A 16,769-nucleotide genomic window follows, 5' to 3' on the forward strand; every position below is an offset into this window, starting at 1 on the left:
GTTTACGGACATTTTGAGTTTCATTTTTTTAGTTTTTTTTTCTATAAATATCAATACAATTTTATTTGTTGGTTAAAAAGGCTTGAATAGAAGGCTCCTAGGTTATTGTTACAATGACATTTGAAAAATATTAAAAATCCTTAGTCACAGTTTTTTTTTATAAGCATTTAAAGTTCAAATCTGTCAAAATACGGAAAAATCACGAAAATTAGCAAATTATTTTGAGTCTTAATTATGTCTACAAGCGAATCAAATTATGAGCGTTTGAAGTTCATATTTTAGATTCTGAGCGAAGCGATGAATGTATTGATTTTACAATGATGTGTGTTTTTTTTTTTTATTTATTAATTTTTTTTTTTATTTTTGTGTCTGTCATCACCTTTTAGAACAGTAAAAGTGCTTAGATTTTCTTCAACAGTAACTTTTCTGATAGAAAAGTAAATCTAGTTGGTACTTTGGGGGGTCAAAAATTTCCCAGTAGTTTTCAAAAGCGACGTGAAAAACAAAAGAAAAATTAAGGAAAAACGGGAATTTTTACGCAAAATCTGTTTTTGAGAAAATCGATTTTGGTTTTTAGTGTAATTCTAAAACAAATGACCGTAGGGACATGAAATTTTGACTGAATGTTTATATTAGCATTTTCTATACACCATAAAATTTTGAAAATATTTTGACTATTTTTAAGCTAAAAAAGCTTGAAAATTTAATAAAAGGCTCCTAAGTTATTGTTTCAAAGGCAAATTAAAAAAATTAAAAATTCTTAGTCACAGTTTTTATTTATAAGCATTTAAAGTTCAAATTTTGATAAAATACGGAAAAATCACGAAAATTAGCAAATTATTTTGAGTTGAGAATTCATAAAAATTTTTCTTTTTAAATCTAAGATTTGAAAATGTAATATAAGATTACTCATAAGTTTGTCTACCTTTATCAAAAAAAAAATGTCTACAAGAAACTTAAATAAAATTTTTATGAGCGTCTGAAATTTATATTTTTACAACATTTGATATTCACTCGATTTCTCGTGTAACAATTTTCTTATTTTATTGTAATTAAAAAACGAATGACTGTAGATACTTGAAAATTTCATTGAATGTTTACATTAGCATTTTCTATACACCATAAAATTTTGAAAATATTTTGACTCTTTTTAAGCGGTTTACGGACATTGTGAGTTTTCAATTTTTTTAGTTTTTTTTTCTATAAATATCAATAAAAAATTTTTGTTGGGTAAAAAGCGTGAAAATTGAATATAAGGCTCCTGATATATCGTTCTAATAGTAGTTGAAAAATATTAAAAATACATAGGCACAATTTTTTTTTATAAGCATTTAAAGTTCAAATATTGACAACATTTATCAAATTTATAATTTATTAATTATTTTGTAGTTAAAAATGTATAAAATGTTTAACTTTTATGGCTAAGGATTGAAAATTTAAAACAAGGCTCCACGTAAATAGGTTAGGTATATATAAATTACTTTATTCACAATAATATCATCAAATATACTTGGTAATATCAAAGGCTGACTGACCGTTTTCGCTCAGAATCGTTTTTCTTATACAATGATATTATATCATTGAATTCAAATTTAACACCATCTATTACAGTGACCCACTTGTAACCTACTGTACAGCAGAGCGACATCCACTTATCCACCTTTTTTACAATATTGGATATCTACTTGATGTCTCATGTAGCGGTTTTGTTATTTTATTGTTATTCAAAAACAAATAACTGTAGATACATTAAAATTTTACTGAATATTAATAATATCATTTTCTATACACCATAAATATTTGAAAATATTTTGACTATTTTTGAGCTGTTAACGGAAATTGTCAGATTTCAATTTTATTAGTTTTTTTTTTCTATAAATATCTATAAAATTTTATTTGTTGGATAAAAAAGCGTGAAAACTTAATGCAATGTTTCTGATATATTGTTACAAAAGTAGTTGAATAATATTAAAAATACATAGGCACAATTTTTTTTTTATAAGCATTTAAAGTTTGAATTTTGACAAAATTTATCAAATTTAAAATTTAATAATTATTTTGAAGTTAAAAATTTATGAAATGTTCAAATTTTATAGCTAAGGACTGAAATTTAAAAACAAGGTTCCACGTAAATAGGTTATATATAAATTACTTTATTCACAATAATATCATGAAATATATACTTAGTAATATCATAGGCTGACTGACCGTTTTCGCTCAGAATCGTTTTTCTTATACAATGATATTATATCATTCTTCTGAGAAACCTTGTATTAAATTATCAAGTTTTTTGACGCTTCAATACATTTTTTATCGACATTTAATGAAAAATACTAAAAAAAATTTTAATGTAAAATTACTATAATATATACCTCAAACAGAGTCACACTGTTTTAGTATCCACAGTTATTTGTTTTAAGTCTCACAAAAACTGGTTTTGTATAAAACTTCACGTTTTTCCTTAATTTTTTTTTTGTTTTTCCAGGTTATTTTGAAAACTACTATACATTTTTACTTTTGAGTTTTGACCTTGAGAGGTACCAACTATATCCAAATTTCAACTAATAATCCACCCTCAAAGTTGAAAATCAAAGCATATTTACTGCCCTAAAATCTGATAACAGACATGAAAAATAAAATAACACTCATAATAAATTGTAAAATCGATTCATTCATCGCCCCACTCAGAATCTAAAATTGAAAACTTACAAAAATTAATTTTAAAATATCAATGATTTTAGATATATTATTATATTATATACTAAAATGTTACATTATAATTTAAAAATACTTTATATGGGTATAATAAAAATTGAATTTGATATTCTTTATAGCGAGCATTAGTTAAACAAATATTCATACTCATAAATTCAGAAAATGTAATTAAAAAAATTGACAAATAATTAACAGTAAAAATAGAGAAAAAGAATATAAAAAATGTAAATCTTTCGGAAAATGTGGAAAACATAAACGTTTGGTAAACATTATTAAAGTGCAGTTGTTTTGAAGAAATTGTATCATTTAATCGATAATCTCAATATATATATTTTTCAGGTCTGTTCATTATTAACACAATCGAATGAGTTAAAAAATAATTTATTTATTATTTAATGTCTATCAACTCAGAAAAATGTACAATATCAATATGCAAGGCTGAGCATTAACGAGTTAAAAAGTTAAAGTTAACTTAACTTAAATAGTTACTTTTGGCTTTTCATTAACTTAACTGTTAACTTACTAAATTTCTTTTTAAATTAACGATTTAATTTTCCATTTCAAGAAGTAAGTTAAGTTAATTTATTTTGTTTTTAGTTTTATTATATTTCACTATTTCAGTCTATTTCGTTTTCATGTAAAAAATATTGACCGTAAATTGTTTAAAGTGAAAAATGTATATCATTCGAATCTAACTAATATGGAAATACTGTATAAAGTATAAACACTATAGTCTATAATTTAGTTTTGGGTTGGAAAAAAATTAAGTACTCTAGCGTTGTATAAACAAATTAACTTTTTTTAACTTAATAAAAAGTTAACAAAAAGTGTGTATTAACTTTTAACTTAACTGAGTTAACATATAGTTAAATTAACTTTTAACTTTTAACTTTTTGTTACTGGTGCATATTAACTTAACTTAACTGAGTTAAAAAAAATCATTAACTTGCCCAGTCTTGACAATATGTATATAAACAATCAAATATTATTTATTACACATATATTTTATAAAACCATTACATTTGATTTGTTGAGTGCTATATTAATATTTTATATTTATTTGATTAAGTAGGTACAAAATATCGAATTTCGGAGATTAATGTTCACATTGTAATGTTGAATAGGTATCTATTATGATTTTACTAAGATAAACTAAATCACATGATAAACACTGCGCACGCACGTAAACACATCATAATATTATTTGAGTGCTACATTCTACTAATACAATTTACCAGCGAAGTCATGACGTGTTACGAAATTAAAATTGACACCCTTGACACGCGTTTATAATAACGGAAGTAGGTAGTGTAAAATATACGTTTGGAGGGCGATAACAAGTTAAAGACAATCGCTAGTGATTTTTCGCCACATTGAATGTTTACCTGAGATCGAATGGTATTGTTTTCGGATATTCTCACCTTTACATTGTTCTTAAACGTAATCCGAGAAGTTTACGGGTCGCCTAACTTGAGCAAATGAAATCATCTGATATATTTTTCAACGTAATCCAATTACAGGGGCCGATAGATATAAGTTCCTTTGATTGGTGACGGGGATTTTATACCCATATATACATAACGCATACACCACAAGAGAAACGATCGATATTAAAAGAAGCTGACCGAATGAAAAAGAAAATAAATCTTTACACCTAGTTTTTACAAAAATAATATTATCAGTGTCGAAAATTGTGTTACGACTTATGGTACTAGATCTTATTATTATGACTATAATATGTTTGTTACCGCGGCAAGTGACCGTGGTGTCTACGTTATGAAAAAGAAATATCGTTTATTGTACATAGATCCAAATTGATCTCTTCAATATTGTGACGTCATAGAAGGTCATGAATCATGATGACATAAACGAAAAGAGGAAAACACAAAAGGGATATAGGCATATATGAGAACCGTTTGAATATGTGTAAAAAATGCTTACCAAAGGTACTTGCTGAACTGGTGGCAGACCGGAACCGGACGGGGACGGTTGGTCGTCGTGCCTGCAGACAGTGGTCATATCGCTGGGTTCGCTTTGCATGGAAAGATTGTCGTCGCTCTCCGTGGGTGGTGGCGACGGGGTGCGGCTCTCGGCCGGTACCGGCGTCCGGCACCGGCTCAACGGCCGCAGGTCTTCCGGTTCCATGGGCTCGTCGTCCCGGTCGGCGGGCACCAGCTCAACGCGGTCGCCGACGGTGTCATCGTCGCCGTCACTGGGGCGAGCCATGTCGGCCAGCCCCTTGACCTTAAGGCTCTCGGCCGTCTTCAGCAGGGTGGTCAGCTGTCTGTGGTCTACGTTCACTTCGCCCCGGTACATAAACTCGACCAGGTCACGGAGTTCAGAGAACTGAACGTCTTTAAGTACCACGATCGGGTGGCGTGTCGGATGGTCAAGGAACAGTGCCTTGAAGTACGCGCTGCACGCGGATAACACGACCTTGTGGGCGCGGATCAAGCGGCCTTCTTCCGAACAGGCGAGCGTCACGTCCACGAGGGACTCTTCTTGGAGCAGTTGACTGAATACGCCCAGCAGGTTGTTCTGATGATTGTTCCACCGGAGACAGTAGTGCTCGCTTCCCATGTCTGAGACAGCCTATAACGATCAAAAGAACCCGTTTAGTATACAATATACACATGGTATATATTATAATATTATATGGGTGCTATATTATAAGAATAATATATACGATACGACCTACATACGAACTTTTGTATGTACTTATATACTTTTCTGGATTTCCCTCGGGAAACCACGTCACCCAGAGACTTTCGGTTAAAACATAACTTCGAATGGAACTGTTTATACACTTTATTTATGATATCAAGCGTATTTTCGACAAAACATATACATAATATTCGCGTGGTCACATAATAAATATAAATATATAAAGATTTAAAATATAATAATAATAATAATAATAATATTTAAATATAATATAATATGTTTCGGTAAAATATATTTTTTGATATTAAATACGAAGATTTAACTGAATTGTTTGTGGAATTATATTTGTGGTTACGATTTTACAAAAGACAATATTTTAATGTATTAAGGACTAAAATCATACAAGGTCGTCAGTATTAATTTTGAATTATTCAAGTGTTCCGGGAATTATTATTTATATTTCGATTTCGATTTATTTATGATATAGGTATTTCATATTTATCTATACTGCCTATACATCAAAAATGCTTATCTGCATTCATTCTATAGTTCTGGACTCTGGTGTACTCTATACAATCAAACAACCGACAGAAAGCTTGATGTGAGTATATATGTTATAACATTATGATATCGCGGGCACTGCAGCTGTATAATTCTCCAATATAGCCGTTGACTTAATGATAGACGGTAGTCAACATTCATAATCAAATGTCTAACATAAAGTATAGATAGGTATTAAATTTCCGTTCCTCTGGCCAAAAATGATTTATCCAAATCTATAATAATACATTATTAAACCACCGAAAAGTCAATATTAGTGTATTACCTACCTATTGATGAACAGAATACTATGGTGGTACTTTAGATTATTATACAAATAAAATACAAACGACATATTATAACATATACTACTAATTACTATACATTAAATAGATAATTATAATTATTATTTAAACAATATATTTGAAAATTAATTCGTATTTTTTAATGTGGGTACCTACATGCAATCGTATAAACAATTGGATTTAATCATTTCCCACTGCTGTGGTCGCAGACCTTATGAAATAAAAATCTGAACACCCATGTTGAGAAAAGTATTGATGAGGGTTTAAAAATTTATCGACAACATTAAAAGTATAATGTTGATTATATGCTATCACTGTTATTGATAATTATTTATACAATTTATTTTAATCATCTATTCAAAAAAGAATAAAACTTAAAATAATACGTAACTACCTACCGACTAATATTATTATTCATACAGCATACACCCACTATTTACATTAATAAATAGATTTGCAGTTTATATTTACCATAGTATAATATTATATAAAGACACATACCTAGTATAATATATTGTAGAAAAATAAATAAGTTAACGGATTAAAAAATGTTTATACAGTATTCGACAATCAATTGGTAATTTGATCGTTACTACTATATAAAGATAATTACGAATCGATCATCGTAAAAACCACACACTAATAAGTACTTTATCACTGAACTCGACCTATAGTCATTATTAAACAGTTACTATTACGACATAGTGAAATATGTATTTACTTCAATCTCATTAATAAAATACTATTTATAGATAATTTATGGAAGTTAAAAATATAGATACAGACTATATAGCTTAAGATATTATTCAATTCATTTATAATTATTTAACTAAGTACTGATAGGTATGTAATGTGTGTTGTGTATTTAAATATTTGTATACTTACAATACATTCGAGAAATGAAAAAGTATAATATAAAAAACTAGGTAGTAAAAATGTATTATGAAAATAAAGGAAATATTTGTGTCATTTAAAATTGACAACTCAATACAACAATAAATAAGAGATAATTCGTTTTTAGATATAAATAATAATAATATTTTTTACGCAAATAAATAATTGGAATAATATACATTGTAGGGTATAGATATTGACAATTTATGTTTAAGTGTTTAAATAATAATGATTTTAGTAGAATGTGTGTGATATTCATAACTCGTAAATTTGAAGTCTTTGAACCATTCATAATAATCTTTCCCATGTTCACTCTATCATTAGACTAGATTTAGTTTTCAGCCAAATAATGTTAATTATGTTTATGTAGTTAGATAATATTGTTGTCTAGTAATTATTGTTTTAGGTTTCAGTATATTGTGCAGTAATAAATAAGTAAAAAATAATAATATCATGGAGGTACATTATGAAATATTATAAACTAATAATTTAAATACAGGTGAGTAATTCTATTACATTATCTTTATCATTATTATAAAATTATGTGTACGGTGAAGCTCTATATAGTTAGATAAAAATTAGCCAATTCTATTCATTTTTTTTATCTTTATCGACATTTCTATGAGGGACGCAAAAAAAAAAATTTAATTCCATTATAGTTCTATTCAAAATTTGTTTGTATAATTTGTGATGAATGATAATATTTTTATTTATTATAAATGTTTGTTTTTCTCGTGATTTATTTCAATGTTTTATAATATAAGTGTTAGAATAAGATTTTTTAAATTGGACCGAGTAGTAGACCGTAAGGCACATAATCCATAAACCAGTGAAAACACGGATCAGTTGGTTGATGGTAGTTTATTCCCTTCAACAAGTATTGAAGTTCAATTTTCAATAAAATTTTAGCAGTAAATTAATAATCAATATCAACTAAAATATATTTTCAATATTATAGTCACATCATTATCACCTGTTCATCGTCTTACTTTAGACACAGTATATAATAATATGTGGTACAGTAATTACTGTTGAAAGTTTATTTTGAAATGTCTTTTCCCCTTAAATTTAATGTAACCCTCTCTCCCACTCGTCCTATGAAATAATTGTATGTATACCTAAAGACCAGATTTATCCAATATTGATTATTGATTTTTATGTATAAGTACATATAAACATAATAGTCTGTGATGTTTCGTAAGAACGTAAAGTTATGTTATCAAAATAAATTACGTATTTATTTCTGTATAGGTTTTATAAAAAGCACACTGACCGAAAAAAAAATAGTAATATTATCAATCTTGCAGTTGTTATACCGAGTCTTTTAAACAGTAGGTATATAAGAGTAACACCTGTATTGAATCATAACTAGATTCTAGGGTAGGTACTTATATTTACATACATGAATAGGTTTTCACTATTTCTGCGTTAACCTAGGTCTAATACTCAGACGTTATAAGAATTTTTTAGATTTTTAATAAAACCTATTTAAATATTAATGATCACTAATCAGATTTGTATATAAATATTATGAGTATCTATACTGTGCAGTGTGTATACGAATACGTAATATATACCTAATAGCCATAATATAGGTTTAGGTATTTAGCATGCGTATAGAATCAACATTTTAAATTTATAACCAACAAACGGTTATTATGATTGTTCCAACTTTAAAATGATTTTTTGATTTTCATTTGATTTAACTTTTATAAACGAGTATTTACTGAATAATAATTTTCAGCTAACTAGCTGAAATAAACTTCATCATACGTATAAAATGTATTCAAAATATTTCAAATAATAATTTCTAACATTTAATCACTTCGCTCGTTACCGAAAAACTTAACCAACATTACAACATTACTAACCTCAAACTCTGTTTTGACAATACGGTAATACTGTATTTATTATATTTAAATACAAAATTAAATATGTATTTTCAACAATATGAGCCACAATACAACCGTTTTTAATTATGATAAAAATAATATTAAAAAAACTAACATTTTTATCATTTAAGTATTTTAGAATAGTTTACACTCTACGGTATTTTTATAAATAAAATATTAAAATTTTGTTGTAAATCTTTTTAAAAATTAAACCGTAGTATATTTTTTATATATTGCAAACAAAAATTTAATATAATAGGTTCATTTAAAAATTCATAAAATAATACTTTTTTCTTGGTTTTTATAATTTGATTGTGTTAATATAATTTAATTTAATTTTTATGATACCTTTCTAAATTCGACATTGCTTAGTGTTTACACATAATACAATATTTTTTTAAAAAATTTGACAGTAAAAAAAATATTTTAATATTTAAAATCAATTTATAAATTAAAAATCTAATAAAATTTTTTCATTTATTTTTTACATTATCCTTAATATTGGGCTACGAGCAGAGCTTCTCAATTTATGGATCGTGACTCGTGACCCACAAGTGGGTTGAGCGTATAACCTCATAATTTTATTTTTTTATTAAATTTAATAATATATTACAATTTATAATGTAGTCACAATATGATACCTAAAGTTTAAAATTATTACATTATTTTTTATCAATATAGATTTTTTTCAAACATATATTAGTTAATTTGTATGGGTCATAAAATTGAATCAACTAAACATTTTGGTCACGTTGTCACAAAGTTTGGGAACCACTAAGGCTTAGAGTGTTCTACAGGTAAGTATCACCAGTCCTTTCTACTCAAAACCAATCAGATGATTTATAATTATTTTATAACCTTGACTCTCCATAGTTTGACAGTATTATTATATTTAGGTTTAAAGCACTTAATTTTTTTTTTAAAAATGTGAATCTGTAAAACTGTAGGTACGCAAATAAGTAGTTTGGCGTAATAACTAGAAAACAATATTATGAGTAACAGTTTATAGGTATTGCTTTATAGTTTTTGTATGGATATTTTTTTCTTGAACTCAGTGTCGATTGTAGTGTTGTCGTGGAAATATAATGTAGGTAATTTAGTTTTACTCAAATTTTAGATTTGCTGCAGACGAACGTGCTATTATGCTTTTTTAAAATATGGGTTTATTGGAAAACATTTTTTTGTGACAGTACAAACTATAAACTCAACAGTTTGCATTTAGCATCCCCACATGGATTAGACATTTATAGACCAAACAAATGGAAAGAAAGCACTCATTTTTATCAACATATTAACTATTTCTAAATAAACTTTGTTCGGTACAAAATAAATTAAATGTGATTACATAAAACGTTCAAACGGTTAATGTATTTTCAAGGATGGCGTTTCTAACTGCATCACATTTTAATATTTTTAAAGCTATTTTTACCATTTATATGAATAAATCAATGTCGATAATAGAAACATTATTATTGAGTAATGAACTCAATAAATCCTCGTAGACTGGCGTTATGTGTATGCAATTTAAAGACGTGCATGTCCATAACAATTACAAATATATACCTATATTTTATATGCAAATGTTTAATTGTTTTTTTTTTATTCAATTGAAAGATTAACAATCTCGAATACAAATTAAATACGAAAATATTTGATCTTAATATGTTTAGATAATGTATATATATATGAAACATTGTTTTTTAGATAACATACATTTTATTTTAGTGATAAGAATATGAAAGTTTGAAAGCGTCTGATAAAAGATTACAACATGTAAATACATGTATTTGCCTTAAATGAGCACTATACCTATAGCATAGTTAGTGGTATATTATACATATATATAAACCTATGTACATTGGCCGAATAGCATTTCTGCTATCGAGTATCGACATTGTACGCCAATACCAATATAAATATTATATCAATATATTATGAATGTGCGTCATCCACGGTCCACAGTGAATAGAAATAAACTACAAATATTAAATAAGATTTTAAAAATTCACTTAGTTATACGCACTGTGTGTTAGTAGTTATCGTCCTTCGCGAAATTCCTTTTCGTAACACCATTAGTACCGGCTAATAAAATATCACGGAAGTTTGGTTGTAAAGGTATATAACACGATTTCGTTTACACTTTGGCTAATTCGACACACCGAGCATGCACACACCAAAATAAATAATAATAATAACAAAAAAGCTTATCCGCAACGCCTTTTGCGAAATTCGCGTTCGAAAGACAACAACAACAACAACGACAACAACAACAAATTATTATATAAAATACAAAATAAAACTTTAATAAAAAAAATAGTAAAAATGTTTTTGTATTTTGAATTTCTTATATTTTTCTTTTGGTTTTTTCTTTAATATACCTTAGCTATATGAATTCATTTTGGCGCCTGGAGTGTGCGTGTAACACGGCGGCACTCGATAGAGAGGACACACGGAACGATAAAATTTTTTTTATTATTATTATAATTATTTTTTTTTTTCACAAACCGGTATAACACGTCGCCTGCGTATGACGAGCGCACTAATCGCGTCGTTCGCGAATATTTCTGTTCGCGCGCGTGTGTCGTGCGTGTGTGTGTACATATATTTGTGTGCATGTGTGTTATGAGTGTGTGTGTTGTGTTTAAGTGTATGTGTATAAGTTTGGTATGTGTATGTGAGTGTGTGTGTGTGTGTGTGTGAGAGTGTGTGTGTGTGTGCGTTATCACGCGCTTTCGATGGGAGTTCAACCGGCCTCCGATGACTTTGCCGGTCGACTGATCGAGTGACTGTGAGCGCTGGCGTACACCGCACTGGTGCCGTAGCGCGCGGCGCCAAAAAACGAAACGACCGGGCGGAATAGGACGCGCGCGCAAAAACGTCGCGCCGGCGGTGCGCCCGAACTGACAACGCCGCTTAGACGCCGGCTCCCGCGGCCCCCCTTCATGTCCCAGCGTAGGCCGGTCGACGCGGGCCCTGGGTCTAGATCGGAGAGGAGTAGAGGGGGAGGGCACCCGCGAATATCGCGACCGGCGGCGTTGGCGGTGGAGTACCCCGATTGGTGTGCACGCGTGTACGAGTGGTGTGCGGGGTTTCGAGTGGGTGAGAGGGGGCACTAGACGAACCTTCGACGCGGCGGCGAGGACGCTGCCCCGGCTTCCGCACCCACTTTCCCGACCAACCCATCCCGTGACGCGAAACCGCCGCCGTACGTTCACCTCCCACCGCGACCATATACCCACCGTGGCTCCGTCTCCACCTCACCGCTTAGTCAATGCGGGCGTCCCGCCGCCGTCACCGCCACCGCCACCGCCGCCGAAAACCGGTCGCCTTGGAAATTCGCGTATTTCGCGATTTTTTTTATACGCTCGTGCAGGTGATATTCGGCCGATCGCCTCGCGTTGCGTAACGCGTCATCAAACAGTTCGCGAATTTGTTTCGAGCCCGCGCACACATATATAAATAAATGTGAATATATTATTATTTCTATTATAAATGCCTCGTGTTTATTTAACATAATGTATTATATGTATTTTATCGTCCACAGATAGGTTACGATCGTTCCCATTGGTCGTCCGATCGAATTGCCGTTTGCGGATTATACACATATAATATTATTATAATGATATTCATACGCACACGTACATCCGTGTTTAGGACCGTCACCGCCAATTCCTTTCACGACGATAGTTTTTATTTGTGTATTAAAAAATTTTTTTTAAGACTTTGGTCCGACGGCTGACGCGCCTCAAACACGTTAATGACGTTTTGTACGAAAGTCCACGTACATCGTTTTCTGATGAAATTAATTTTTTGATCCGTATATTGTACATAATAATATATACTTAATTTATTAGCCACTTAATAATATAGTATAAACTATAGTACTATATAAGTACTAAATTATATAACTGGCAACTGCATTGACCAAATGCAGCTGTAAGCGAGATTTTTAATCCCGCGACTGATTATTTATTTTATATTTTTATTTAGGTGGACGTTAACGATTTGATTGCGTCTAGGTGAACTTTTCGAATTCACCATGCTTATAAACATAGTAAAATAAGGTTACCAACACGCAGAAAATGCAAATCGTTTAAGGCCACTGAACTGCCTTGAATCATGAAATTAATTTCAGCAAAACATGTCTGTACCTACCGGAAAAAGTTTAATATTTTAAGAACAAATGTAGGTATTTCTTTAAAAGCTTATTAGTTCATTTTTATTATAAGTAGGTATAAAGTTTTCATATTGTAATTATATAAATATTTATATAGGTATAATCTATTAGGTAGTTATAGTATATATATTTTGGCGAGTCTTTCAAATATTTCAATAATGGTATAATTTTTATTTCAGGCGTTATCGAATTTAACGATGCGCTAATTTTTTTTCTAATTTATTGAAACTTATTTCTGTATTTCCTGTTGTTTGCCCAAATTTAGCTACAGAGAAATATATTTCCCTTTTATTTTTATTTTATTATTCTTATTTTAACAAACAAGGTCTTTAATTCTAACTGGTAAAAAATGGTAGGTAGTCTATATCGTGTTTGTAATGACTGCTTATAAATTGCATATGATGTATTCAAGATATATGTGCAATACGTTCTAAAAGAATTTTATGATTTTTAATCTGCAATTTTGCACCTTCGAGGTCATATTATTATAAAAATTGTATTATTTTATGAAAAAAAAAATATTACAAATATATCTATAGATATTAGATGTACATATACATACCTACATGTATACTGTATACTGCACGTATATACCTATACTCTTCCAATAATTCTTTAGTTAATTTTTTTTTATTTTTTATTAAGTAACCCGCGGCAACTTAGGCCATTGGGTGGTTTTTTAACAGTGTAGGAGAGTACTGTAGGTTTAAACACGTTTACACGGTTTGGCAGATTTTTTAGTGGGCACCTGTAGGTATCTGCCATGCCCGGGTGGGGGATCGTGGCACTTTTTTCTGGACACCGTGACTTGCCCGAAGAAAAATGCCACCCGCGGCCGAGGTTTTGAACATGCGTCGGTGCGCGTCGCTACCGACGCCTTAGTCCGCTAGGATACTCCGTCCCCCTTTAATTAACTTGATTTAATACATAACAATATTATAATAAGTACCTATATATACAGTGCATTTTTTAAATTTTAAAGTATGCGGAGTATACCTACATTTATTTATTGATAATTGTATACGAATTATATAACAGCAATTATTTAAGTACTTATATCTAAATAAAATATTAGTATAAATGTACACACAATATACATTATACATCATCATATAGTTAATAGTTGAATTCGATTACATTGTATAATAATTTATATAAGTAATAAGTATTATACGAAATGTAGGTAATAATATTACCTACATTATAAGTAATATAAATGATAAAATACATAAACATATAACCACTAACTATTATATTTGTTATTATTATTGTATTTACTATTTATTGAACGTATTGCGTGTATTTCCATCAAATATGAGAGTGTGAACTACTATAATATTTACATTGCAACATTGTAGGACAAAGTAGATTTCAAATTAATTTAAACAATAAAATATTAAAATGTATACCAAGGTACAACTACTGTCTAGACGTCTAGAGAGTTTTTGCGGCTAGTGCGAATAGTGTTAAGAATAATAAAAACTAATCCTAATAATTGTCAATAGAATATTATTCTTTTGACAATATATTTAGTTATGAAGAATAATAATTAGTCAGTCAATATTTGAGCTCGTGGTGTATATCATATGTAATATGTATATATAGCAGAATCAATAAAGTCTATATTATAAGTAGCTGATATTACATATAATATAGGTATGTATAAATATATATATACTGCAGTAAGGTATAAATCATAGTCCGATTTGATGCTGATCGTTGTGCAGGTGGACATTGCAAATGACAAATGTGTATTGCTTTATTAATTATACATAGCACATTACTACTTTAATAAGTATTTAAGGTAGTACTCATGTAGGTATAATGCAAGTATAATTCAATTATATATATTCAACCAATCATGCTACGATGTTATACGTTACCAAAACGTTAATACTTATATACAAAATTCAGCAAATTCAACAAATACTAACCAAGATATAACCAACATAGGTATCATAAAAATAACGCTCATCAAACATTTAGTGAAGCCGTAATAATAGCTTAACAATTTTAAGTAAACACAAATGAAATTTTAATTGAAATTATTTAGAAAAGCTATATATTTTTAACGTTAGTAACCTATAATGATTAACAATTTAATATAAAACATTTATTATCAATAATGTAATTGTAATTTGCAGTTTGCCTGTATGCGAGTCCTTCGTATATAGGTGTAGGGACCCAAATTTAATATTCCGAGGGTCCAATTGGACTGAAGAATCAAATGGTCCCGGATAAAATTGATCTTCTTTTTATATAATGTTATAATAAAGAAACATATCATATTCATATAAATATCATATACCAAAATATATTGGCCCAATTCATTTAAAATATAGAACAGTTTATGCAAATATTGCTCTCGACCTCTAAAAAAATGTAACAATATAATGTTTCTCAGAATCTTATATATACATATACCTAACTACACCTGTTGTTATTATTGAAAATGGCCAGATCAAAATTATGTGTAGTTTAACACTAATCAGTAGGTTAGTACAGTATATTAAGTTCCACTTGAGTAAAGTGAAGTGAAGTCAAAATTAATGTGAGTGTAATTTCATTTGAATGGACTATTATTAATTTTATCCAGGATCAATTTTTATTTAATTAAAAAAATAAATACTAATAAAAAGGTTTTTATTAGATTTATTTTATACTAAGACCAAATTTATCTAGTAACATTTTAAATCGTGAGAGGAGCAAGGAATGTATTGATTTTACAAAGATGTGAGTTTTTTTATGAATGTTATCACGGGGGGAGGGGTCGAGTGTCAAAAGTAAATATTTACAAGGTTCCTAGTAAGTTGTTATTAGGGTAATTAAAAAAAAAATCGAGCGTAAATTTACTATAATTTTTTAAGAGCGTTTGAAGTTAGAATTTCGACATAGGTAGTTCGTAAAAATCACGAAAATTTGCAAATTATTTTGAGGTAGAATTACATAATATTTTCCTTTTTGTATCTAAGATTTGAAAATTTAATACAAGATTCCTCAAAAGTTTTACATTGTCTTAAACACAATAAAAAAGTTAACCGGAAAGTCAAATTAATATTTTATGAACTGGAAGTTAAAATTTTTTGACATTGGATATTCACACGCATAAACTAACGGTTTTTATATTTTGTATTTTTGTTGTAATTCAAATATGAATAACCGTATACTTGAAATTGTCATTAAATTTTTATTTTATAATTTCCTGGTACCTCGTTTTTTGTATGCAATAATTTTATATCATTGAATTCAAATTTAAAATTTCCATCACAGTGGCCCACCACCCACACGACATCTAATGTACAGCAGAGCGTTACCAACTTGCCACTTTTAAGCTATTAAGTTATACTATTATAGTGCTGTTGGAAATTTGATACCTATACATTTCAAATGAGGCATTGTGTGCAGATTTTCATACTCGAGTTATAAAATTATCCGTTATCCAGTTGGTATATATACTGGATTATAATCGTATATAAATATAGGTATAACTATAAAGATACAAAAATAAACGTTGTAGTAGTGTAAATTACCACTGATGTTAAAACATAATAAATAATATTATAGAGTGCGAAATGTCGAAAT

At 29.2% G+C, this 16,769-nt stretch overlaps 1 protein-coding gene across 3 annotated transcripts in view; it reads right to left on the minus strand.

Annotated features, from left to right (window-relative positions):
• LOC132949319 (zinc finger protein 768-like) overlaps positions 1-11,836 on the minus strand; it is a 35,995-nt gene extending 24,159 nt beyond the window's left edge. Inside the window, exons 1-2 of one of the 3 annotated variants that reach the window (XM_061020142.1) lie at positions 11,389-11,833; positions 4,657-5,307 (exon numbers count right to left, since the gene is read on the minus strand). In XM_061020142.1, coding sequence (XP_060876125.1) covers positions 4,657-5,295 — 639 coding nt within the window. In that variant the 5' untranslated portion in view covers positions 5,296-5,307; positions 11,389-11,833. The other 2 variants (XM_061020143.1, XM_061020144.1) reach the window with 2 other exon arrangements.
• Between the last annotated feature and the right edge of the window lie 4,933 nt (positions 11,837-16,769).

This window comes from Metopolophium dirhodum, chromosome 7 (genome assembly GCF_019925205.1).
Source record: "Metopolophium dirhodum isolate CAU chromosome 7, ASM1992520v1, whole genome shotgun sequence".
NCBI classification, from domain to species: Eukaryota; Metazoa; Arthropoda; class Insecta; order Hemiptera; family Aphididae; genus Metopolophium; species Metopolophium dirhodum.